Raw genomic sequence first — 27,588 nt, 5'->3', positions numbered from 1 at the left:
GGAGACAGAGCCCGCGGGGAGACCTGCACAGTGTGGGCGAAAAAAAAAGATGAATTTAAACACCTTTTCAGTGCTCTGACAGGGTTGCCAGGGACCTTAATATTGGGTATTAATATTTTGTATGGCCAACGAGTCGGCGGTGTGTTACCTAACTACTGGGTGGATCCCACTCGAAATTCCTGGCGGATCTCATGAAGAATCTATACCAGAATTTTCTGTACAGGCATTTCTCTGTTATGGCAAAATATCTTGCCGGTCGAAACATTTTTGTTGCGGATTTGTTCTCCCGCTACTGAAGAGATACCAGCGATTGGAGACTTCATCCACCTATATTTCATCTTCTGGACCACTGGCGGGACCCTATTCATCTGAATCTGTTAGTTTCCAGGGCAAATTGTCAGATGGTTGATTTCTTACCTGGCTGCTGTCTACCAGTCGATGAATTTCTCCAGTCATGGCCGACTGCGGAGGCCTAAGACTTTTCCTAAGGACTCTTCATCTCCCGCAGTGTCAAGATGTGTCAATACTGCTCCGCTCTGGAGAGCTCAACATTCATTCTTCTTCCTTCTGGAATTTTCGTGCGATGATCCGCTCGGTCTTCCTCATTCACCCTTTCTCATTCTGCATCAGGAAGGGAATCTTGGTCCTTTAGTCTTACAGGAACGCCTACCTCTGGTGGCCTGGACAGTTGGAATGTGTCAGGCCTATCATCAGCGGCTCAGGACTTGCTCTGGGACTTCTAGAAAGGGGTCTGGATTCCTTTACTGCCGCTATCGTGGACATCTTGAACTTTCCTTCTTACCTTTTCTTTCACGGTAAATCTTACAGGATGATCAACATTTTTCATTCTGCTATTTCTGCGGTACAAGTCCCTCTTCAAGGTTCTGGAGTGGGAAAGAATCCTATGATTTGTAAATTACTTTTTGAAATCAGTTGGCAAGAGCTCCCCCTGCTTGCTATTCCTCATTTTTAAGAAGTTTCCATTGCTTTTCAATTTCTGGAAGAAGGCTGAAAAACGACCTGCTGTCTTAGCATCAGTTGCCGATGAAATTGGCCTTACTCCTCTATCTGATTTCATTTCGCAGAGTGTTTGGTATAAGAGCTTTCAATACCGATTAAGTTTTCTTTTTGCCTGATGGTGTGTCTCTCACGATTTATTGTAGAACCAAGTCTAATTTGTCTTCTGTTTTTTTATCTGTTTCTTTCCAGCTAGACCTCAACTTGTGTGGCTTGCTGCCTCTAGTGTTATATCACGTTGATTTCATTGTTGCGTTTTTCTGTGCGATTTTGTGTGTACATTCATTTCCAGTTTCGACTCCCTCGGTGGCTTGTTGAGTCAAATGGATCCTTCATCTTGCAAGCATGAATGGTTCCTTAGGTGCCCACTCGGTTCAAAGTGCCGCAGTATCCCCTGCCATGGACATGAATGGTTCTATATCCAAAATTTTGTCTTAGGAGAATTAATCATGGGACTCTACTTTTCAGACGTTTTATTTCCGTCCTTGCTCTCATGCTTCTTTTGTTTGTTTCTGAACATTAAATTGCAAATATCTTATATCCTAGTAAAGAAAACAGTTCAGCCAGTTAAGGTGGCCTTTGCAACCTTACCACATGTTTGAAAGGTTATAATGTGTTATGTAAAAATTCTTTCTGTAACATCTTGTTCTCAAATGCACCCTGACAAGAAGTGACCATAACTACTTGTCAATGTACAGCATGCAATAATGATTCTAATTGTACGAATGTGTTCGCTTTACCCCTTTCTTCACCAAGGGTATACGAATCCTCAATTTAAGAGAATGTTCAGCAGCTGATGCAGAATGGGTGGTATCAGCTTATTCAGAAGTTCCACTGATCAGAGGTTAATAGAATAAACAGGAGACAATGGGGGTGGAATAGATCAGTGCTTGTATTTTTGGCTGCTAGAACTTCCCAGAAACCAGAGTCACTTCTTATCTGGCAATATGGTAGGTATGTGGGGTAGTGTAAGGAAGCAGCAGCTATGGTGGTCTTCTCAAGCTCAGGGAAATAAAAAGGAGAGAGGACACAAATATAGTGTAGTATATCTGACTGCTTGTGATCCCTGTCTCTATGGATATGATGATGTCTTGATGCACTCACAAAGGCGTCTTCAGGGTATGTAAGGGTGTTTCTTTACCAAATAGCAGCAAAGCAGCATCCTCAGTGCATAGGAGGGAAGATAAAAACACAATATAGTGTTCTCTATATGGTCCAAAATAAAACTGGAATTAGATAAAGGAGGTATACTCACATACGAGGAGCAAATTAAATATTGCTCAGTATAGGCGGCATATGTGGAATAATCCCCACCAAGGATATTACTTACGAGTACTCAGGTTCCTGGTGATAAAAACTATTGGATGCTTAAAAGGATAGGCTAGGAGGCTCCTGTGACGAACTGAGCCTCGTCACATGTTCTTGGAGGGGACTGCTTGCAAGCCTCTTACCAAAAGACTATGGGCCCTTCGAAAAACTATGTGAACAGACTTGGTTCGGCTGATTTTATATTTGGTTCGGGAACCGAACAGCCGCACGAACCGGAGACCACCCTAGAGCTTGTTAAGCCTAATTGCTACTTTGTAGCAATCTCTACCGCAGTGTTCTAAGTGTTCGTCTGGATGGCCGCAATTCCTATGGATCACCACGAGGCGACGGCCATCTTGTTCGCATGAACGCAGGCAGTGGTGTTTGGGCATGAATCTCATGGAACTGAAAACGGACACAGAAACTCCAGGACACTGCTGGACGTCCAGCATCGCCTGCATTTGGTTCCACAACACTTAGAAAAGCACTGTTCTGTGGAAACGTTCCCACAAACAAGGGGATAAAGCTCCAGGGTAAGACTATTGTCTATGTTCGGTAGTTTGTTCATTTTTAAACTACCGAACTAGACCGACCGCAATTCCTGATTCTCTGGAACTGTTTTGGGCATGGGACCATGCAGGCAGTTGGTCAAAATTAAGACTTCCAGGAAATTCCTGAACCCCTGAACTGAGCTGGGTAATTTTTGAATATGTTGGTCACCCAGATCAGGGCTATCAGGGAATGTAACTTCTGTGGGGTGTTTATGTATTTTTATGGTACTTTTGGGGTGTTTGGGAAAAAGTGCGTTTTTTCTGTGCTTGCAGATAATTGGATTAGATTAGTACAGTTCCTGATCCAATTATCTACCAGGCACAGAGGAGAGATTATCTAATTTTGTATGGGAGTGTCCTGGACCAGCCAATGTGATTGTGTATTTGTTTCTACTGTGGTTTACTCTTAGGTCCAGGGGGGAGTGCATGGGGACTGTCATAAAAGGCCAGTTGTGGCTACCATTAAACGACATTCGTTTTACCTTTCATGAAATCTAGGCTCATGTTTGGGGAATTGGAGAGCTATATTCACTCTGGGGATTGCTATAATCACTATACTCCCTTGGATCTTGTAAGAGCAGCCTGCTTCTCTCTCTGGACTAGGAGAGGTCTACCCACTGGAAGCTGGATCCTGGTCTTATGTCCAGGGTGGGTGGAGCACAGCGAGACCCCAACCAAGCTGTGGTGGTTTTGGGGGCTTGCAGTGGTTATGGTGTTCCAGTGCAGTGCTTATGGTACTCAAGGATTACTAGGAAGCAGCGATTGATGGAGGTACCCAGTTGGGGTGCCAGTGGGTCCATCATAGCTCCAAATAGCATAAAATGGCTATCTTTATTGGAGACAAATATAATAAAAACGATATAACAAAAAGGCTTTTTAAAACACTATGCATTTCACATGTTTGCAAGGCTTTTTCAAAGTGTTACAATATAAAAGGCCTATCCTGTTTAAATAGCATTACAATTAGTGACATCATTGTAATTAGAGTAATAAAAGTAAAAAAAAAAAAAAGGAAACAAAATAAATATGAGCTTAGAATCATAAACGGTATAAAAGTTAGTTATATGAAAGATATAAAAGAAAATAGGAGTGGGATAGCTTTAAGGAGGGGTACTAAGATGGCCACGAGAACATGTTACTTGGGGACACCACGATGGCCGGCGTCAGCTTGGCTATAAATGCTAGAGTAGAGGCAAAAGTATTTAAACAGTTTGACAATATAGGTCTATTTGAAAGGGATAGGAGACACGAAGGGAGAAAGTCCCTTATAAAAATGAGCAGTTATTACTCAGAGTTCTGCAAGTAGTAAGCTCCGAGTTTCCAAAATGGCAACCGCGACCCGGACCACGTGATCAGCTGGGTCGCATCGCCATGGAGATATTATCGTGCCGGTCTCCTAACTAAGAGGAGATCGGGGCGGTAATGGAATAAAGTATAAACCTCATAGGCCCAAACTCAGCTTGCTGCTTAAAGTGATGAATTTCACTAAAATTCCAAGCCAGTCAAAATACATCATAAGGCAACATAGGGGCTACTTTGTCTTATGTATATTTATATTCATAACAAAGCTTGGCAAAAGGCAGAGCTACCTTTTGACAAGCCTTGTCAAGCCCTCAGCCATCACTAGTGAGGGCTGAGAGGAAAAATGCTCTGACTGTGGAGGATCTCGCAGTCTTGGGGATCCTCCATAGGCATGTGCGAGAGTACAGCACTGACTCACCTACTGGCAGATTAAGCACCAGGATCTGAAGAGAACCTTTAGAAAGAAGATAGCGGCGCCTGCATGGGACAGGTTCAGGTAAGTAAAAACAACCTTACTCTGCCACCCATGGCCAGAGGAATAAACGTGGGGCAGTCACCATCTGGGGTCTTTGCAAAATATGCTTTAAGACCTTTGATTTTCGAAGGTCTTCATATTCAGGGTCATCACGCTGTCGAGACCCACTGTTTCCTTCAAAGGTGGACTGTTTCTTCCACAGGGCCAATCCAGTTCAGTGAAAAGACATAAAACATATGCATCTCTCAAGATCCACCATCTTAACATCAGACAGGGCCTGACTGAATATCTGGGTGTGGTGCACTACACTTCAGATAGGAGGAGTGAATTGTAAGCCCTGTCCATTTCCCTAACTAGGTCTCCAGCGGGTCAGCATTATTCTTCCCATTCTAACAGTGACCCTGTCCTTTTTTTGTGCCTGTTCCACCCTATACCAGGAGTAGGTTGATTAATTCACTGTTGCCTGGTACTATCACTTGCTGCATTCCCAGGGAGAGGCAGAAGCTAATGTTTTATAAGGAATTTATGACATGATAGAAATATAAACCAAATCTTAACCAGCTTGATTTTTCTATGAACAAATAATTTGTGTTTTCCTACTACTTCAGAACCAATAGATAAAAGAGATCATCACTTCACCAATAAGATATAAAATACCTGTTATTAGCGAAAATCAAAAACGTGAATTCCAAATGTATAATAATGGCATTACACATTATAACCTATTATACAAATATGCCTTGGCCTTAATGTAATCCCACTAAAGGATGTGGTTTCTACTCTGCCAACTTGAGAATGCATTTCATGGCCCAAAGATGAAGCTTCCTTGTGAATGTCAATAATTCATTAGAAATATAGAAGAGTATTTCTTATTTGCTCATTGACTTGGAAAAGCCAACCGTTAATAAATCACAAAGCTGTTAGTGTGTTTAGTTTGGACTTGCTAAGCGTGAAAAAAATGGGCCTGCACAGTACGTCCCAGAGAGAACGCATACTCGTATGCCGTGTGTGCGAGTGACTTACACACATCCTGAGCTACGTCCTGCACGCCCCGCATTGAAATCTCTCACATGCTAATACAGGACAAATCCACAGCCAACAGAGAAAGGCACTTACTAAATCTGAACATAAAAGGAGCGTCTTGCTTTCTAGGCCAAAGAGCGAGCACAATATCAGTCGCACCCTATAGAATTTTGGAAGATATATAAAGCTGCATTTTGGCCTGGTAGAAGAAACGCAGGTTTGTTACGTTGCATTATTTTTCATGCCCAATTATTTTCGTCATCCTGCAAAGGTTTGAACTCTGACTTTTTAAATTAAAGGATTAAAGAGGAAAAGTGTCACATTCAGAGTTGCGTTCTGCCCAGTGTAACCATTTTACAAACATTTTCTCTTTGGGAAATTATGAATGATATTCTTTTCATGCAGTTTTGTCTCTGCATGCTGGAGCATAATCATACGAGAAAAATAATTACTTTAATGGTCAGGATTTACAAAATGGAGATGCACAATATAAGCTGTGATTAATGACGGAGTTGCAATTGGTAAACAAGCCTACCTCAGTCTGAAGGATTGCAGCCCTCTGTTCTTTGGCAGTAAGTGATTCCTTAAGCACTTCAATGTGTTGCTTACAATCTGAATTCTGATTGCCAAGTGTCTCCAGCTTGGTTTGTAAGGCAAGGAGTTCAGATTCCTTTTTTGACAGCTCTTGCTTCAGTTGGTCAATCTGTTGGTCAAAAAGCAAAACAAAAAAACAAACAAACGATTAAATATCCATACACATTTTTATTAATCAAAAAAGTAATGTGTATATGTATATACACACACGAACCTCACTCATATAGGTGCAACATGGTCTTTCTATGTAATTGAAACATTAGCCATACTTACGTACATCTAATATTCAAGTTATATATATTTTTTAAAATAATATACATGTGGTCAAAAACATGATAGTAGTATGTATCAATTGGTGGTGGTGATAGGTCGGTTGTGGTGTGCCGAAAACTATGTGTGGGTAGTCCTGTAAATAAAAGAGGTCCCACCAAAGAGAAGAGTGTAATAAATGAATTAAAGACGGGGTGAGGTGGGTGGGGTGACCTGAAACGGAATGGCCCAGGTAAGAGGAGCCGGGGGGGGGGGGGTAAGGTTTTTAAAGGGCAAACTCATCCCACAAATACAGTGCTTTGGCTCTAAATCATATACATATATACACACACACAAATTTGCAGACTTTAGTGAAAGAAAGAAGAAAAAAATGCATTTACCGTATTTATCGGCGTATAACATGCACTTTTTCCCCCTGAAAATAGGGGAAAAATCGTGGGTGCGTGTTATACGCCGATATCCCATAATTACTTACCTGTCCTGAAGCGTGGGCCGGCTTCACAGCGCGTACCGCGGTACAGGAACTTTAATTTAAGGTTCCGGTTTCCGGCGGGACTGAAAGGAAGTGTGCACAATAGGGGAGGGGGGAGAATACTATGGGAGGGGAGGGGGGGAGAATACTATGGGAGGGGAGGGGGGAGAATACTATGGGAGGGGGGGAGAATACTATGGGAGGGGAGGGGGGGAGAATACTATGGGAGGGGAGGGGGGGAGAATACTATGGGAGGGGAGGGGGGAGAATACTATGGGAGGGGAGGGGGGAGAATACTATGGGAGGGGGGGAATACTATGGGAGGGGAGGGGGGGAATACTATGGGAGGGGAGGGGGGGGAGAATACTATGGGAGGGGAGGGGGGGAGAATACTATCGGAGGTGGGAGAATACTATGGGAGGGGAGGGGGGGAGAATACTATGGAAAGGGGGGGGACACTATGGGATGAGGGGGGAATACTATGGGATGAGGGGGGGAATACTATGGGAGGGGGGGAAATTTCCTGGAATTTCTTTCTAAAAATGAGGTGCGTGTTATACGCCGGTGCGTGTTATACGCCGATAAATACGGTAGTTAAATTTCCACAAATATTTCCTAAGCACTTAAAACATTTTTTTCATTATCTGCAGATCTGGCCTCTAGAGTTATTGATCCAATCACTTTTTGACCAGCACTTATACTATCTTATAATTGGAGGAAGAAATTATCTAATCAAATGCTTCTCAGAGAACAACTGTGATCAAAGCATCAGTCCAAAGCTTCTCATTGAGATAGGTGGTTTAGTGCAATTTAGAGATGTGTATAAAAATAAATAATTCAGGGCGGTTAAGTGCAAACACTGTTTTTAAGTATTATCACTATTAAATATTATCACTGAGCATATGCTGTTTACTAAGTGGCTGCCTCACTATCCTATTGTATCAGAAGTACATTTAACTCCCACCAGCTAGAATCTTCTGAGCATAACAGGACCATAGATGAGCATGGACCAGCACATGCACACAGGCAACTACAATTTGATGGGACATACATTCCAGAGTGGCTTATTTATTTTTCCTCTGAAATCTGCACATTAAAAAAAATTAAATTAAAAAGTTGCAAATACGGCGTCTTAAAGTGGTTATGGTGCTTAGATTGTTTCTTTATACGCAATATAGTAGGGCACTTGAAACCTGGTGTCTAGCATTGTGTTTTAATCTGTCAGTATTTTATTATATCACTTAAAAGCATCTAGCGCTATATAATTTATTGACACAGAATGAGTAAGCAATATTATCAATATAAGTGAACCGAACCAGAAAAAATAAAAGGTGGGAATGTATTTTAGTAAAAAATTAGATATTTAGTTTTTTCACATAATTTCAAGATGCATGTCTGAACTAGCTTGTACGGTCAATGCAGAAGTGGCATAAATTGATTAAACAAATTAAGAAAGAAAAAACAATAATAAAATATTTTTATTATACTTGAGACATTTTAATTTAGTATATAAAAAAAAAAACACCAAATGTTTAAATAGAATTTAAATATAAATCTTGTTTATACGCAGCCCTGGGAATTTTGTTCTGCTAAGATGTGTTTGGGGGAGAAGGGAGGTTAGATGGAGGGCAGTTTTTATTAACCTTTTATCCATTTTATTTTAAAGCAAGCCAATTTATGTGCATTTCATTATCTTGGTGACTCATTCGACAAGTTTAGAATTAGTTCAGTGGCCCATTCTTTGTAATGTAAAACATTCTAAAATAAATTCTATAAAACAATTTGAATGTTTAGGGTCTTTCTAATGTCAGAGTGGCCTCTAGTATACTGTGGAAGGATGTACTCCCACAGTATGCCGATAATAGCGAGCGGGCAGCTGTCATGGACCCAACAACTACGATGTACCTGTTCCAAATAATGGAGACTTGCACCATGACAACACAAACCAGGGTTCCAACCTAAGAATGCACTTATTCATTTTTAGTTTGATTGCCATTGCAGTGTAGAGGTACATTTCATTGGTAAACTAAGAGCTGCCCAGGCAAACTGAAGTTAAATTAGTTAAAAAATATCTCAATGTCAATGTCAGAGAGTTTATCTTGATCAGCTACATGAGCACACTTGATTCTCAAGTGAAAACAACTTGTTTACAGAGTTGTACCCCTACATGTACACATCTGCTAGCCGTTTAACTACCATACCTCCTAACTTTAGTAGATATGAAAAAAAGGGAGAGGGGCAAATAGACCAGGTGGCAAATAATGAATGGCTTTGCCCAGAAATGTTGGAGGGGCTACCCACAAATGGACGTGTCAGCCTGGCGTGCTTTCACTAATTAGCAAACTCTGTCTGGCCCTGTTTAGGGCAGACCATGTAGAGAGTTCTGCTGTGGTGCTCTCTCTGCATAATCAATTTGCCCTCCGCATGTGCCCTCGGCACAGCAAAAGCACACCATTAAGTGCTGGCTGGGGACAGTTCCATTGTGTCCCTAGATGCAGGACAATAGGAAACAAAAATGGAATGTCGGAAAAGGACTCCAGGATTTAGACTGTCCCACTTAAATCAGGGCTGCTGGGTTGCCTGAAGAAGGACAGATTTGTGTAGGGCAAAAAATTCCAGTTCTTCTGAACCACTTCCACAGGAAAAAAATAAATCGTTCTTTAACCACCTCACAGAGTAATTTTAGAATAATCTAAAAAATGATAATAATAATATCAAAAAATCTATGCAATGCAATTTGAATATAAGCAAAATCAAAGTCACTGTGCAAAGATATGTATGTAGAATAGAACTATATTATAAGCTTGTCAAACTCAACTTTATAAAACAAAACTATTTCATTCTGTCTGGCATAATTCACAGATTGCCAAACAGGGGAGGCAAGCATATCCTGCTGTGCATCACGTTTTAGTTTAGATTTTTTTTGGGCCAGCAAATTTGTTGCTTAAATATAGTCAATATGATAATGTAAATGCTAGACTAAATCTAGTTAATTAAATCTGAGCTCTGGTAAACCAGAATATTTTATTGTTATTAAAAATTGTATTCACAAGGGGCGTGGCCTGGACACGGAGCGAGCTGGACGTGCCTGCCTAAAGCCCTGCTCCGACTACACCGAAGAAAGCTTATAATAGCCTGCTAGAACAGCAAAATACCCCCTGAACTTACCACATAAGAGACCCGGAAGAGATGGAGAAACGGCCGACGAAAAAAACGCAGAAGAAAGGCGCGGAGGCAGGAGCCTCAATAGCGGAGTTCTTCACGACTCCACAGGGCGGGCCCGTGGGTTCCCAAAATGGCAGAGCAACCCACTCAGACTCGGCGGACACCCTAACTCGGATGTCCCCGGGGGATAACGCCCCGTCTGCGGACACGGAGCAAATATTGCACACCTTGGCAGAGGTAAAAACTTACTTAGCCAGGGAAATAGAGCGCTCCATGCGGGTCCTGAGAGAAGAAATCCACTCCATAGGAGACCGCACCGCGCAGTTGGAGGACAGACTAGAAACAGCAACACAGGCGCACAACACGGCAATCAAGCATGTGAATCTATTGACGGCCAGGATGACGACGGCTGAGTTAGCCATTGAGGACATGGCGAATAGAACCCGCCGCAACAACTTGCGCCTCAGAGGCCTACCCGAGAATTCAGGAGAGGGCCCAGTGGCCGAGGTTGTCACTACCATATTGAAGCCTCTACTACCTGGCTTACCCGACCACATGTGGTCCCGCGGGATATCATCATCAGATTCCTGCACTTCCAAACCAAGGAAGCACTACTTCAGCGAGGGAGGGAAGGCCCAATTACGTTCCAGGGCACCAACCTGACTCTCTTCCAAGACCTCGCCCCAGCTACTCTTCAACGCCACAGAGAATGGAAGCCGATCACAGAGGCACTAAGAGTGGCGAACATAAGGTACGCGTGGGGATACCCGTTTAAACTACTAGCCTTTCACAAAGGAAAAACCCACTTTCTGCAGCCAGGTGACGAAGCTTCAGCGCTGTTTGCGGATCTGGGGATCAAGACGCCGCCAAGATTGCCTTCCACGCTTAGCAGTGTTGCTGAACTGCAACCTCTACCTGAAGAATGGCCGTCGGGGAGTGAGGTAGTGGGGACATGCCATAAAGTTAAACTATATGTGGCCTCCACACAGTGGCGGGCCGTGGACCCAGTAGCGGGGGGGGGGGGGTCAGATGCTGGATGGGGTGGGGGATGTGGGGGCACACATGTCAAGGAGGGGTGCGGGGGGCTGCCACCATAACTCTTTCCCCGCAGTTGTTTTTTCTCTTTTTTGTACATTAACCAGCCTAGCGACGATGCCCCTTGTACCAGGGGATTGGGGTGGGGTTTTTTTTTGGGGGGGGGGACCAGGGCATGGGGGACCCCAAGTGATCGGAGTCGCTGGGGGTGAGTGCCTCGGTGGGGTCTCTCAGGACATGTCACGGACCTCTGCCTCTCTCACCCCCACTCGGGATCCCACCTATATAACTTCGGGGACATGGCCTGGGCTGCAAATACCATATGCCCTGGATTCACTACGCTCCCTAATGAGTCGTGATGTTTATGCACACGTAGCAAGATATATTGTTTAGAATATTGCGCACATGTTTTTTATGTTACTGTGACCACACAAGTTCCTACCAGCCCATGACCCACGACACCCAACCCCATTATGACGTAAAGCATGTATGTATACGGCAGGCAGCTTGATGGGATCCCCTGATGTGGGTCACAAGAAATGACCCGGACGGCCTCTTGAGCTTACGACAGCGCCCCCAACAGTGCACGGACCCCATAGCGAAGATCCCTACCTGGGGGCGGAGGGGAGTGTACCCGGTCTCACCAAACTGGGGACACCGAGATTGGGTGCACTAAGACCTGACGCCCCCAGGGGGATCTGGGAACCCACTCACGGGCAATTTATACTAACTATACCATGGAGGCCACGGTGACATAAAGTAAAATAGCGGTATCCTCCAAAAGCCCAACACGGCTTTTTCGAGCGCGGAGGGGGAACACGAAAGGGGAACATAAAACCTGGTAGAGGTTATGATCCGCTAAAATAGGACTCAATTGTGGCGGTTGGGGCATTGTTTTTTATTTTGTCACTGTTTCACGTGATCAGTTTACTTTTATCGCTGACTGCTCATTAGCCCATAAAGTATCCATTGGCAGCTCAAGCTGGGGAGCGGCTGACCGGAAGGGCACACCCCCTGGTATACAAACCCCACTCATGTACAACGATGGGCACTGATCACAGAGGATCCCATGGTGGGGACACCCCCTGCTCACATGGGCTATGACACACCATGCCCAGTGGGGATGGACAGCGGGGCCCACTCCCCATGTGTTCCCCTTCTTCCCCTGTTCTCCCCCCTTCCTTTCCCCTACCATTTGGGGCCCGGAGGCTTCACTCACGGGACAGGACGCGACTACGCCTCACACACTCCGCCACTAGCTTACACACAACTAGCTTTTCCTTAACGGTGTAGACACCCCTTTGGTACAGGTATCCATATCTTACACTCCCCGACTTAGCGGGAGAATGGATCTGGGAACCACGCACCACATTGGACCGGCGATTAGTAAGACCAGTTTCTTCTTTTTCTTTCTCTTCTACTTTTTCATTCTCTCTTCCCTCTCCCCCCCTTTCCATCCCCCTCCTGACCCTTATCTTGCGACGGGAAGCAAAGACGGCAGAAGTCCAAGCCGGGAACCATATAGGCTCCATAATAGCGGACCGCGGGACATGGGTGAACAATCCCTAGACTACTTTCAGCACAATATCGACCTACATAGATGGCTCGAAAACTGACATCCCTGAATGTGAAGGGACTTAATGCACCAAAGAAGAGATGGCTCATGTTCAGGGAAATAAAAAGGTTGGGTGCGGACATAGCTTTTCTGCAGGAAACACATCTAACCAAGCGCACAGCATTTCACCTGAGTAACCGTGCATACACCACTTCGTACGAAGCTAGGTCCCACCGCAAATGTAATGGGGTGGCTATACTTATACATAACACGTGCCCGATACAGATTCTATCATCCGAATTGGACGAGGAAGGGAGATACGTTATAGTAACGGGAACCCTCCACTCCCACCCAATCCACTTGATTAATATATATGCCCCCAATGCACCGGTGGCCACTTTTTGGGAAGACTTAGCCACTAAAATTAGGGCCTTGCACCACGGAATGACTGTAATGGGGAGGGACCTCAATGCCGCACCGTGCCCCACTGCCGACAGGAGCTCCAAAGAGGGTCAACTGAGATCACAGGGTAGAGGGAGCCAGGACAAACTGCTCCATGATTTCATCAGACACACGGCTCTAATAGACGTCTGGAGAGCCCAACACCCCAGTGAGCGAGATTTCACCTTTTACTCTGCTCCCCACGGGACTTACTCGAGGATCGACTGTTTCCTACTAAATAACGCTGGTATGGCAAAAGCGGTAAAATCAGAGATAGGATCTATCACGTGAAATCCGTAAAGAGATCAACACGTACTTTCAAGAAAACGACACTGAAGGTATGTCCCCTACTATTGTGTGGGCGGCCCATAAAGCGGTGATCCGGGGCACATGCATCAAATTGGCAACAAGGAAAAAAGCACGGAAAATGAAGACCCTGAAACAACTATTAGAGACGCTGAGACAGACTGAACATAAACATAAGACTGCACCCACACCGCAACTACTTGAACAACACAATGCTGACCAGAACCCTGCGCCCCAGGCAGAATCGGACCCCCATCATGGCGATAAAACATCCAGATGGGACAACTAAAACGACACCAACCGACATCAACAGGATATTCACGGACTACTACAAACAACTATATAACCACTCACCTAGGACCACAAGCGCACAAGCGGAATCGCTCGAAAACATGCACGCCTTCCTGGACGACCTGGAGCTGCCGAAATTACCCACAGTAGCATCAGCACAACTAAACGAACCCATTACGACCGAAGACATTGATAAGGCAATAACGGGACTGAAGGGCAATAAGGCTCCTGGACCAGATGGCTTTGATGGGTCGTACTATAAAATGTTCCGAGAAGAATTATCACCAAGACTGGAAAAACTCTTTAACCATTTCATGGATGGAGGAATCGCGGAGGGATAAATGGCTCTGGCCAACATCATCCTCCTACAAAAGGCGGGCAGGGACCCAAACAGCCCAAACAGCTAACTATAGACCCATCTCCCTGATTAACCAAGATATTAAGGCAAAAATACTGGCGGACCGACTCAACCCTCACTTGAAGACACTGATACACCAGATCAGGTGGGTTTCATAACTGACCGCCAACTCTTCGAGAATACCAGACGAAATGTTGACCTCATATGGAGACAAAAACAAGTTAATGAGCCAACCCTTGTAGTATCAATCGATGCGGAAAAAGCTTTTGACAGGGTTGCATGGCCCTACCTCTTCGGGCTCCTGGAGCATCTCCGTTTCCCAGACCGATATATAGCTTCAATCAAAGCGATGTACGCCCAAGCCTCCGCTCAGGTCAAAACACCCGGGGCAAATCCCGAACCCTTTAAACTAGGAAATGGGACACGCCAAGGATGTCCTCTATCCCCGCTCCTGTTCGTGTTCACATTGGAACCGTTATCAAAAGCTCTAAGACAACACCCGCACATCAAGGGGATAAAAGTAGGAGGTCAGGAATTTCTCGTCTCGGCATATGCGGATGACGTCCTCCTGACCATCTCAAATATCTGGGGGTGCTACTGCCAAGCGACCCTGATAAAATTTATCGCCTTAATTACACCCCGCTTATACGAACCCTGATTCGAGACATAGATAAATGGCAGGACAGACCCATATCCTGGATAGGCCGCCTGCATACCGTTAAGATGAATATCCTCCCCCGCATATTATTACTTTTTCAAGCACTACCGGTAAAAATCCTAAAATCAGACCTTGCACACCTACAACGGGCTATAGGGAATTTTATTTGGCAAAATCGTCGCCATAGGATATCCAGGAATATCCTATACAGACATAAACAGAGGGGTGGGTTGGGCCTGTCACAATTATACTACTATTACCTAGCGGCCCAACCCGCGCAGGTGGCCATGTGGCACGCGCCTTTAGAAGAGAGGCGATGGGTGGACCTGGAGTCCCTCATGACTGGACTAGATCTCCCGCAATACCATATGTGGGTCCCAAAGCAAGACAGACCTATCCTACGGGCAACATGCCCAGCAATTCTGAACTCCCTGAGAATTTGGGACACATCGGCAATAAAATACAAATTGGCATCGTCCCCATCACCACTCACCCCCCTCTTGAGGAACAGGGATTTTCCTCCAGGAATGTCAGCAAGGGATTATAGGAATATAGAAAGGGTGGGCATACAAAGAATTTGTCATATGTACGATGGAGACCAATTGGTATCTTTTGCTCACCTACAACAATTAGCACACCTCACCCCCACAGACTTCTTTAGGTACATGCAAATTAAGGACTATGTGCAACAACCAAGAATACAACAGGCCGCCCGAAGTACCCAAACTTTCTTTGAGAAGATGTGTCTCAAAGAAATTGCTCAACGAGGACTCATCACTAACATATATGCACATTTTTGCTCAGTAAAACAAGAATGGGGAACCTTAGCATATACGGACGCATGTGAAAGGGATCTAGGGGAAGTGCTAGAAGGAGTGGAATGGAGGGAAATATGGGAGGCCAACACCTCGGTATCCATTTGTGTAACCCACCAGGAACAGGCGTACAAAACTATGTTTCGATGGTACACCACACCTGTGAAATTGCACTGCATGCGCCAAACACCTACTGACTCTTGTTGGAGGGGATGTGGAATAAAGGGTACCTATATTCATATGTGGTGGGAATGCCCCCTAGCACAATCCTTCTGGTTAAAAATACACCACCTGATAGAAAGAATATTCCATAGGGCGCCGACCCTGAACCCATGGACATACTTACTAAACAGACCCTTAGACGATTGGACACGGAGGGAACAAAAACTGATCCATAAGATCACACTGGCAGCTAGGAAGGCACTGGCACAGGCTTGGGTACAAACGACACTACCGCACATACAAAGGGTTATATCCAACCTAAAAGAGATACACCTCATGGACAACTTAACCGCCCGACTGAAAGGAACATTACCTAGTTTCGACAAACTATGGGACCCATGGCACAATAGTGACCTGGTCTGAGAGGCCCGCTCACCCTGCACCACACGCGTGTAGGGGGGGAACAACACAAGATCGAACAAACGTAGTACCCTCGACAGGGGCTGGAAATACCCCCACAGACCCATTAACATATCAGGCTACATTGCCCTGCCGCAAGACTCAGTCTCCCCCCTCCCCCTTTTTTTTTTCTTCTCTGCACTCTTCCTCTCCTCAACTCTTTCTTCTGTCCTTTACTCGTATACTCTACCTCTTCCTCTTATTATTTTTATAAACTCTTTGTGACACCACAAGCTATAATGTGCTAAGCTGAGTAGGATACCAACCTACCTTGGCACTGTACACTGTATAAAGCCCACTTTCGAGCAGGGCCGTCTTTAACAAGGGGCAAACAGGGCAGCTGCCCAGGGCCCAGTTGCTCCTGGGGGGCCCAAAGCAGCTGCCCTGTGGGCCCCCTGTCCGCAGCCAGGTCTGAACAGCCCACCGGGATACTGAGAAATATCCCAGTGGGCTGCAGCAGGTGATGTAATCAGGGGCCCCGGCCCTTTAAGAGAGCTCCTGACCGAGCCCCTGTCTTCCGGCCTGCTGGGAGGAAGTGTTGTGAGGTCACTTCCTCCCATTAAACAGAGTGCCGCTGGGGAGGATTAGACATACATGGAGAGAAGGAGGAGGTACAGACCAAGAAGAAGACTCCCATCAATCTCAGCCATCATGCTCCCACTGGACTACAGGGAAGCCACACTTCTGTAAAGGTAAGGAGGGTGACTAAACTATGTGAATTCATATGACTGTGTGTGTGTATGTGTATCTGGCTGTATGTGTATCTGGCTGGCTGTGTGTGTATCTGACTCTGTGTGTGTATGTATGTTTATCTGACTGTATGTGTATCTGTGTGTGTGTGTACATCTGACTGTGTGTGTGTATCTCATTGTGTGTGTGTGTGTATGTACGTGTATCTCACTGTATGTGTATGTGTATCTGACTGTGTATCTGTGTGTGTGTATATCTCACTGTGTGTATATCTGACTGTGTGTATATCTGACTGTATGTGTGTGTGTGTATCTGAGTGTGTGTGTATCTGAGTGTGTATCTCACTGTGTGTGTGTGTGTGTGTGTGTATCTCACTGTGTGTGTGTATCTGGCTGTGTTTGTGCCAGTGTTTGTATCTGACACTGTGTGTGTGTATCTGACACTGTGTGTGTAAGTGTGTATCTGACACTGTGTGTGTGTGTATCTGACGCTGTGTGTGTAAGTGTGTATCTGTGCGTGTGGCAATGCATACATCCCATCTAACATTGCACACAAATACAACCCTGCATTCCAACATTAACAATGCACACAAATACACCACTGCATGTGTATCTGTGTTCCTGTGTGTATCACTGTTTGTGTGAGAGTGCATCTGTGTGACAATGCATACATCTCAGCATTCCTACACCAACACTGCACACAAATACACATGTATTTGTGTATATATCTGTGTCGGTGTGTAAGTGTGTATCTCTGTGTGTGGATATGCCAGTGTCTTTATCTCTGTGTGTGCACGTGTATTTATGTATGTGGCTGTGTGTCTATACGCCAGTCTTTGTCAGTGTGTGCATGTGTCCAGATGTTTGCATGTATCAGTGTGCTAATGTGTATGTATATCTGTCAATGTATATCATTCATCAAGGCAATCAAACACAACATGCAACCACACCCCTGCAAACATTACATACAAACACACCCCTGAATTCAAACTCAAAAAGTATATAGAAACACATCCCTACACTTAAACACCAATACTACACCCTACGTGCACACACATACTGTATACAACAACATGCTCACATTCAAATGCACAAACACTGCTCACAAATACAGCCCTGCAAGGTCAAATGGTAGATCCCCAGCTGGCATAGCATCGTGGGAATTGTACAACAGATGAGGATCTATCTTTTCTCTGCTCTTGCGCTAGAGGGGTGGCTCAAAACAATGTCTTGCATTAGTTCTGCCACTGTGTTGGGGTGGAGGGCGTGATTGCATGCCAGAGAGTGAAAGTTTCGGGGGAGGGCGAGGGATGGCAGGATGCAGGGGCCCCAAACAAATGCTTGCCCAGGGTCCAATCAATGTTAAAGACGGCCCTGCTTTCGAGGTTAACAAATGTGACACCATTATTGCGTTTTCCAATGTTTATTATACATTTATATGGTAGTGCACCTCAATGTAATGTATGATATTTCCAGTTACTGTTTAACAAAAGAAAACACAGAGATAAGATGACCTGTGGCTTCACAGTTTTAATGTTTATATTTAGGAAAGCAAATGGCTGCCTGTACCGTGACTACATGGGCTTCGGCGTAAGCCGTGATGCGATTGTGTTTTCTTCATGTCGGTGTAAGCCGTGATGCAACTGTGTTTATTCATGTTGGCGTAAGCCGTGATGCAACTGTGTTTACTCATGCTCTGTCAAGTGAAAAATAAATAAAAAAAAAAATTATTCACAGAGTCGATTTATACAAAAACGTATACTTTAAATTACAGGTGATCACTATGAATCTGATTATTGTAAAAGTTGCAGCCCAACGTACAACCAGGTAAAGATTCAGAAGACATGGCGTGACTCTCAGCCAGCCCTAAAGGACAACATATATCTCAGTCATTCAAAGAGACTAGTCTGATCCAAAATGGCCAGGACATCTTGCTCACGATTATATTGGTTTTAGCCTGAATCCCGCACTGGCAATGGCTTCATAACCAGAGTTCAGTTACAGCTACAGATAGTAATACAGAATACCAAAAAAGCCAGCAAAAGTCCCTGACAAACCACATAGCTCTTACATGTCATCCCTTAAAAATGCTCTTTGCACTTCACCCTATAATTTCTACTCTCTCCTTCATTTGCTCATTCATCCCATCCTCCACACTTTCTCATACTCCTTTATAGTATGTATTGTGCTCTTTTTTCAACCCTTCAATCATCCTATTTGTCTCCATCGCCTTATCTTTACATCTTCGTCCTTCACCATTCCTTCCCCACTCTTATCTTTTCAATTTCTCTTCACCAAGGTTCTCAAAGTCAACTTACCTGGGGGGTCACTGTCCATGCCGTAATGTCCCTTGGGGAAAAAGGTCCTTTATTACCGAAAAGAGGGTGTGCTTGCACAAACACACGCCAGATACACACTCCCATATATACACAGTAAGACCTTCCAATACACAGAACCATCCTCACATACACACAGATATATATACGCATGCGTGATACACAATCTCTGTAGGATAGCTAGGTACCGGGTAGAGGCTGCTTTTCTGCACTGTGTACATTGTACAGACTCATCAGTGTCGGTCTAGTACAGTGGTTCCCAACCTAGTCCTCAAGTATTCCCTATGAGTGCAGGATTTAGGGATTACCCATTTGCGTCTAAGTTGTTTAATAAAAAAAAAAAAAACACTTTAGACACAACAGGGTAATCCCTAAATCCTGGACTGGTAGGGGGTGATTGAGGACTAGGTTGGGAACCCCTGGTCTAGTAGATGACTTCAGAATACTGAAACACTTACTAATGAGACAGTGATCAACAGTCATCCATCATGCCCAAAGGAATTAAATCAAGGCACAACCATTGCTTCGATGTGGACCAGGTGGCTGCAAGCCACATAAAAAAAGTATTTAGGGAGCTGGATATGGCCCAGAGGCAGGTGATTTAAGGCCCTTGCTTTAAACTACCATGGAAGGTCTTCCAATGTTTTACTGCTTCTTCCTCAAACTCTGTATCTGCTGAACCCTGCTCGAACCTCCAACATGTCTTTTCTCCTGTTTTCTCAGTTGGTGCTTGACTCCATTCTACCCTTCAAATTCATTATTTACCCCCATTGTACTCTTTGCCCTTACTCTCTTTCCTTCGGATGTACCCTTCACACTCACTTAAACCTTTCTTGTGTAACCTTGTACTCACTCTTATCCCTCAGGTGACCCCATCCGACTCAGTCTCCCAACAGTGTACTCTCTTCCCTTCAATGTACTCTTAGTACTAACCCTCTTCCTTCCCTTGGCACTCATTCTCTGCCCACCATTCTCTTTCCTCTAATGTACTGCTGTACTCACTCTCATCCCTCCAGTCTACCCTTCATACTTACTCTATTCCTTCCAGTGTACCTGTTGCCCTCGGTCTCCTCCGAACTGGCTTCCCATTGCTAAATATTTCCAACACTATCTTATCTCTTTCCTCATCTGTCTTGCACCATATAAAATCCAGAGCCAAACAAAATTAGGGTAGAAAATATTTTCGAATCATTTGAGAAACAGTATTGATATTTGTGTTTTTTTTCATGCCAGATATACATGCATAAAACAACCTTTACTCAACTGTGGTTGACTTTTTCTTTAACAATCACAATTTTAAGAAAATAAACTGGCGTAACACATTGCGGATACATATAAAGTAAGTTTGTTTTCTGGAAATAAAGTTAGATGGACCATCATACACACTTTATGTCATCTTGAAAATCAAAATCGCTATGTCCAAAAGACAATACCAGGGAGAAAAAGAAGAGCCAAAAACCCTTTTTTATTTAAATTGCATGGCTCACCCTGTCACATACAGATAGTTTTGTCCTGTTTGGGGAAAAAAAACATTTACTTACAAAAAATAACATTTGCTCAATATGAACTGACGAAGATGAGCAAGACAGAAGAAAGCTGGGCATGTACTATTTTATGATGTGTCTTAAGTAAACCTAACAAACAAATATGCCACACATTTCATTTTGCCTAACATACTGAGTTGCATCATAAGATAAATGAATTTTTAAAAAGTCAATAATTCCCCTTTATATACTGCACACTCCGAGCCATTGGGAAATTGGTCAATGACCTAAATTTCCAAGTCATCTTAAATGTGTAAAATCTAGTGCCATATTCTGAAAGTGGAACAGCTAGCAGGACGATGCTATTGGCTTACATAATGAGTTTTTTTTTTATACATAGTCATTAATGTTCAAAAGACGCACGTTGTAGAAATTTAAAATGCGTCCTATATGATTGGACATTCATATATCTCAACAGAACTTAAAAATACAAATTTATTATTGAAAAATACAGCCTCTTACTCCATATTAGATAAGATTTATTTTTATCTATTTATTTTTTCATTATACAATTCACTTAGGCAAGTAAATTAGAGTAACGACATGCACTTAACAAAAATAACAATAAATTTAATTTTCTAAACATTGTGGTGCATTTACATGTAGCTGTACGCTAAATCAATATTTAAAAACAGACATATATTTGAATATTATTTTACTTTAGGGACAACATTTACTACTGAAAACATAGATCAAAGAACTACCGCGTTAATATTTAATAATCACTAGATTTAATTGAGTAAAAAAAAAAAAAAACGAAGCAATTGCATTTTACAGAATTATAAAAATTTTTGTTAAAAATTGTCTGCTATCGAACCATGTTGTACATGTAACTGCCGGGGTTAAATTTGCCGAGTGAGGACCATAATGTCATCTGGGTGACATACAAAACTGTTTCTTCTCCTTGAAAGACTCCTTGATAAATGAAAAAAACTCCTATCTTTTGAAGCGGATCTCATTTGTAGTTGAACGGGCAGTCGCTGAATGACAGCATATGAGGGCTTCATTACAATGTGACGATTTTATCGCACAGCTAATCACAAACCCAGAATAGAGTTGTTTTGTTGCTTTGAAACTTGCAACATCACCTTTACACAGCAGGTGTGCTACCATTAAAAATTCCAAGAATGCGTAACGATTTTTTTTTTTCCCCTGCACTTACTGGATATCCCATCCAAAACCTTAAAAACAAAAAACATCTGTATTGGTGTGATCCAAAAATGGCTTCAATAAAGCAAGCGGAGAAGTTTAACGAGACCTCACCTGACCTCAGCTGTGCATTATGGAACTAAACAAGTACAGATAATGGGGGGAACATAAAAGTTTACAAGTATTACTGTTACAGGAAGAGTTTACACAATAATTTATGGAGCAAGTTAAAGGGATGTGTCACTAGTGAGATAACAGTATTCTCAATCGAACCAATAGAAGCAGGTATTAGCTTTGTTAATCATTAAAACGGCAGAAAATAAATAAAAATTAGAACTGATGCATCTTATAGAGAACATGGGTAAATGCAAATCCCCAATATACACTTATATAAAGGGGCATTCATTTTTATTTTTTAATCAAAACCTTTCTGGGGCTCTCCCTGGTACCAACAGACTGCTCCCTCTTCAACAAACTTAGTAATGCGATGTCAATTCTATCTATCGATCACAGCAGCAATAAGCACCAGGGCCGCCATCAGGGCATGACAACTGCAACGGTTGTCATGGGCCCGGCGGTCCTGGGGGACCCGGACTGCTCAGGTCGTCCGGGCCCCACATTCAGTGGGAACATACCGGGTCGCAGGGGCCCTGCGACCCCGGTATGTTCCCACTGGGCCAGCCTCTTCTCCTGGGGGGCCCAGCAGCCGGTCACCTCAGGGCCCCCCAGAGGCTGGCCCTGCTGACACCTGGCGCCGGCGGGCGCGCAAGGGAGCACTCTCCTCTGAGTGCTTCCTCTTCAGCTCCCTCGCGCACCGTACTGATGCCGGAGCCGGAAGATGACATCATCTTCCGGCTCCGGCATCAGTACGCGGCGCGCGAGCGGATCTGAAGAGGAAGCACTCAGAGGAGAGTGCTCCCTCGCGCGCCCGCCGGGTCACCGGGTGTCAGGAAATTTGAGTGGGTGGGGGGAATTTGAATGAGTGGGGGGGAGAGGGAAGGCAGGAAATTTGAGGGAGGGGGGGAGGGAGGAAATATGAATGAGTTGGGGGGAGAGGGAGGGAAGGGAGGAAATTTGAGTGGGGGGTGCGGGGGGGGGAATTTGAATGAGTGGGGGGAGAGGGAAGGCAGGAAATTTGAGGGAGGGGGGAGGGAGGAAATATGAATGAGTGGGGGGGAGAGGGAGGGAAGGGAGGAAATTTGAGTGGGTGGGGAATTTGAATGAGTGGGGGGAGAGGGAAGGCAGGAAATTTGAGGGAGGGGGGGAGGGAGGAAATATGAATGAGCGGGGGGGAGGAAGGAAATATGAATGAGTGGGGGGAGAGGGAGGGAAGGGAGGAAATTTGAGGAGTGGGGGGAGAGGGAGGGAAGGGAGGAAATTTGAGGAGTGGGGGGAGAGGGAGGGAGGAAATTTGGAGGGGAGAGGAAGGGAGGAAATTTGGGGGGGAGAGGAAGGTAGGAAATTTGGGGGGGAGAGGAAGGAAATTTGGGGGGGAGAGGAAGGAAATTTGAGGGGGGAGGGAGAGGTATGAATTTGAGGGGGGAGAGGAAGGGAGGAAATTTGAGGGAGGGGGGAGAGGAAGGGAGGAAATTTGAGGGAGGGGGGAGAGGAATGGAGGAAATTTGAGGGAGGGGGGAGAGGAAGGGAGGAAATTTGAGGGAGGGGGGAGAGGAAGGAAGGAAATTTGAGGGAGGAGGGAGGGGGAGAGGAAGGGAGGAAATTTGAGGGAGGGGGAGAGGAAGGGAGGAAATTTGAGGGAGGGGGAGAGGAAGGGAGGAAATTTGAGGGAGGGGGAGAGGAAGGGAGGACATTTGAGGGGGGGAGAGGAAGGGAGGAAATTTGAGGGGGGGAGGAAGGAAATTTGAGGGAGGGGGGAGAGGAAGGAAATTTGAGGGAGGGGGGAGAGGAAGGAAATTTGAGGGAGGGGGGAGAGGAAGGAAATTTGAGGGAGGGGGAGAGGAAGGAAATTTGAGGGAGGGGGGAGAGGAAGGAAATTTGAGGGAGGGGGGAGAGGAAGGGAGGAAATTTGAGGGAGGGGGGAGAGGAATGGAGGAAATTTGAGGGAGGGGGGAGAGGAAGGGAGGAAATTTGAGGGAGGGGGGAGAGGAAGGGAGGAAATTTGAGGGAGGGGGAGAGGAAGGGAGGAAATTTGAGGGAGGGGGAGAGGAAGGGAGGACATTTGAGGGGGGAGAGGAAGGGAGGACATTTGAGGGGGGAGGAAGGAAATTTGAAGGAGGGGGAGAGGAAGGAAATTTGAGGGAGGGGGGGAGAGGAAGGAAATTTGAGGGAGGGGGGAGAGGAAGGAAATTTGAGGGAGGGGGGAGAGGAAGGAAATTTGAGGGAGGGGGGAGAGGAAGGAAATTTGAGGGGGGAGGGAGGAAGGAAATTTGAGGGGGGAGGGAGGAAGGAAATTGGAGGGGGGAGAAGGAAGGAAATTGGAGGGGGGAGAAGGCAATGAGAGGGAGGGGAGAAGGAAATGAGAGGGAGGGGGAGAAGGAAATGAGAGGGAGGGGGAGAAGAAGGAAATGAGAGGGAGGGGGAGAAGAAGGAAATGAGAGGGAGGGGGAGAAGAAGGAAATGAGAGGGAGGGGGAGAAGAAGGAAATGAGAGGGAGGGGGAGAAGAAGGAAATGAGAGGGGGGAGATGAAGGTAATGAGAGGGGGAGATGAAGGAAATGAGAGGGAGGGGGAGAAGAAGGAAATTGGAGGGGGGGAGAAGAAGGAAATTGACGGGGTAGGGGGAGAGATTGACATCCATCACACACACACATACACAATGCACCCCTTGCACACAGAAAAACACAATGCATTACACACAGACACACATACACAAGCAATGCATCCTTTACACACAGCAACACACAATGCACCTCTTCCACACACTCAGTGCATCCCTTACAGACACACACACACTGCATCCCATACATACACAAACTCACCTTGCAGCCCTTACACATACAAACACAGATTCACACAATGCATTCCTTACACACATCAGGACATCCTCCCCCCCCCCCCCCCCCACACACACACACACACACCCCTGTGAACAAACTCATTGGTGGAACATGAAGGTGGACCCTGGGACCCAGACCTTGAGCTGTGTAAAGGGCCTTCAAAAAATGGAGCTGCTTCTCGTTCTCCCAGAACATTGATTTTTGTGACCACAGTTACAAACCGCCTCCAGAGAGCCTATTCTACACCAGACCGGTGGAGCCAGACGGCAGCTGAAGCCCATCATCATCCTCATCTGGTTGTAAGTAGGCAATCTAGTATATTATTCGTGGCACTAATCTTTAATTTACCTCACATTAAAGGGACACTATAGTCCCCAGAACCACTGCAGCTTAATGTAGTGGTTCTGGTGTCTATAGCCTGTCCCTGCAGGCCTTTTATTGTAAACACGGCGGCACTGCAGCACTGTGTTAGTTAACATGGCAGATCATATGGGTGGGGCACTGTGATGTCACATGGGGGGGCCGCAAACTTTACTTTGTCCTAGGGCGGCAAAAATCCTTGCACCGGCCCTGCAGACACTGCATCCCTGTGGGCGGACTCGGGGGGGGGGGGGGGACTCGGGTGAAGGCGCCGGGGGGCCCAGACCTTGAGCTGTGTCAGGGGCCCCAAAATTTCTGATGGCAGCCCTGATAAGCACCACCAACACGTTAAGCCTATCACTGCTGCCTGTGTTGGGATGGTTATAGTTGTGTTGTTTAGAGCATGTCTTTAATGTGGATTTTTAACATTATGTGTGAGGATTATAATTAAATGGGGAAATCTACACTTCTTTATTCTGCAACGGGACTCGTTCACCTTAGCTCCCTGTCAATCATTTGCTAGTGAATTATCCACATTGTATCATTAATTGTAGCATCTGTAAATGCATGATTTGCATTCTAGATTAGAATAGCTAAATATTCTTAGCTCTGATTTTTTTTCTCACTTTTAGGTGTTTTTCACATTCTTTGATAACTGGAGTTTTCCAGAATCCGATGCCATTATTTTTAACAAAATATCACCTGTGCTGGATTCAAACATACTCCTACATACGTGACTGTTCCACTAGTTACATGCACAGATCAATCAAGGATAATCAGACTCCAACATTCTAACTTTGTCCATGCATAGAATGACCTAAAGGTAGCCAACCTTTAATGTCCGTACTAGTGAACTACGAGTTTTTATGATGCCAAAGGTTGAACATCTGCAGAGATAAAGGCTGGGTAACACTAGATTAACGAAGTGCCTGTAATTAATTTTTCCAGCAACTGAGTTTCATTTTCCTTAAAATGCCCAGCCAATGAATCATTTGTAACGGTTTTGTCATTTTCATGGACATTTACCTTGCTTTTCATGAACTTTGAATGACTCTTGTAAACTTCCATTTGTTTTAATTCTTCGTCTCGATCTTCGGTGCTGAGAACCCCATTTGTTTTGATCATCTGGATTTCATCTTCAAGATCTCGGATGTTTCGTTCAAGTGATGCTATTTTGGTATCCTACAACATATACAGGAGAGGGGGTGAAAATCGCAGGTTAAGATGACAGGAAAAAAGAAAACAAAACAAATAAAAAAAGATGCTGTCACTCAGATCTGTATAAAGAAAAGGATGGAAGGTAGTGTAATTCCTGTTAAATTAAAGACTATTTAGATTAGGAGGAAATAATTAGTATAAGCAGCGCAGATGAGTATCACGGTTTATAAGTCAGTTAGAAAAACTGCATACCACGATGCCATGCAATAGGATTTGGTCAGGATTCTGAACCATATTTATCAAATGTAAAATAACTGGAAAAAAAAAAACATGTCACAGTCTGTAAATGTGACATGAACATCATCCTGGGTAGGAAATATTTTAGGGTGATGAGAGAGAGAGAGAGAGGAAGTGGAATTGGAAACTATGTTCGGTTCCTAAATCCTCGTTTCAGGGAAAGTATTTATTTTCCCAGAATTTCACTAAGTATCAAAACCACAAAGTGAAATTCTAAAAGGAGGGCACTGCTCCACTTTGGCCGTGGAATATTTCAACCCAATATGCTCACTGATTAGTTCCTATTGAGCTACTCACTGATTACAGTATACCGTGAAACTGTGTAAACTTTGACTCGCACCAGTTGATCTCTCTGACCATGAAATTGTTCTTCTACAGTGTGTGTGTGTGTGTTACCAGCCTTCATCCCTTATTAGATTTATGTCCCTATATTATAGAATAGTGTATACTGTAATATATTCTGGATAATAATCAAGATATCTTTAGTTTTCTAAAGTTGTATAAATTTGGCAAACACACAAAGCAGATATATAATTCCTGAATCCAGTATAAGAGAGTAATTTAATCACAAACATTTTTAAACTTAGAGGATCTACCATTAGGGCATGATGTGCTGAGGAGCCTGCACCAGCGCTGGGGCCCTTTAGTGTTATACAGTCTGGTTAGGTAGATAAATATATCTAACTGGACTGCTTTAATAGGCCATGCAGGCCAAGGCTCTTAAACAACCTCCCAGCCTGCTGATGAAAGCTCCCACCGCAACAGCTGTATCATACCTCCCTAGTGTCCTTATTTAGAATGGACAGTCCCTATTTTGTGCCTAAATCATTTTGTCCTTCTTT

General features: G+C 44.5%; 1 protein-coding gene across 3 annotated transcripts in view; it reads right to left on the bottom strand.

Annotated features, from left to right (window-relative positions):
• The window catches only part of ERC2 (ELKS/RAB6-interacting/CAST family member 2), a 1,126,181-nt gene that overhangs the window by 890,868 nt on the left and 207,725 nt on the right, over positions 1–27,588 (bottom strand). For all 3 annotated transcript variants that reach the window (XM_063426897.1, XM_063426898.1, XM_063426899.1), the window contains 2 exons: positions 26,318–26,473; positions 6,212–6,379 (listed from right to left, as the gene is read on the bottom strand). In XM_063426897.1, coding sequence (XP_063282967.1) covers positions 6,212–6,379; positions 26,318–26,473 — 324 coding nt within the window. The remainder of the gene's footprint in view (positions 1–6,211; positions 6,380–26,317; positions 26,474–27,588) is intronic.

This window comes from Pelobates fuscus, chromosome 7, assembly GCF_036172605.1.
Source record: "Pelobates fuscus isolate aPelFus1 chromosome 7, aPelFus1.pri, whole genome shotgun sequence".
NCBI lineage: Eukaryota > Metazoa > Chordata > Amphibia > Anura > Pelobatidae > Pelobates > Pelobates fuscus.
This window is presented reverse-complemented; position numbering and strand designations above follow the sequence as displayed.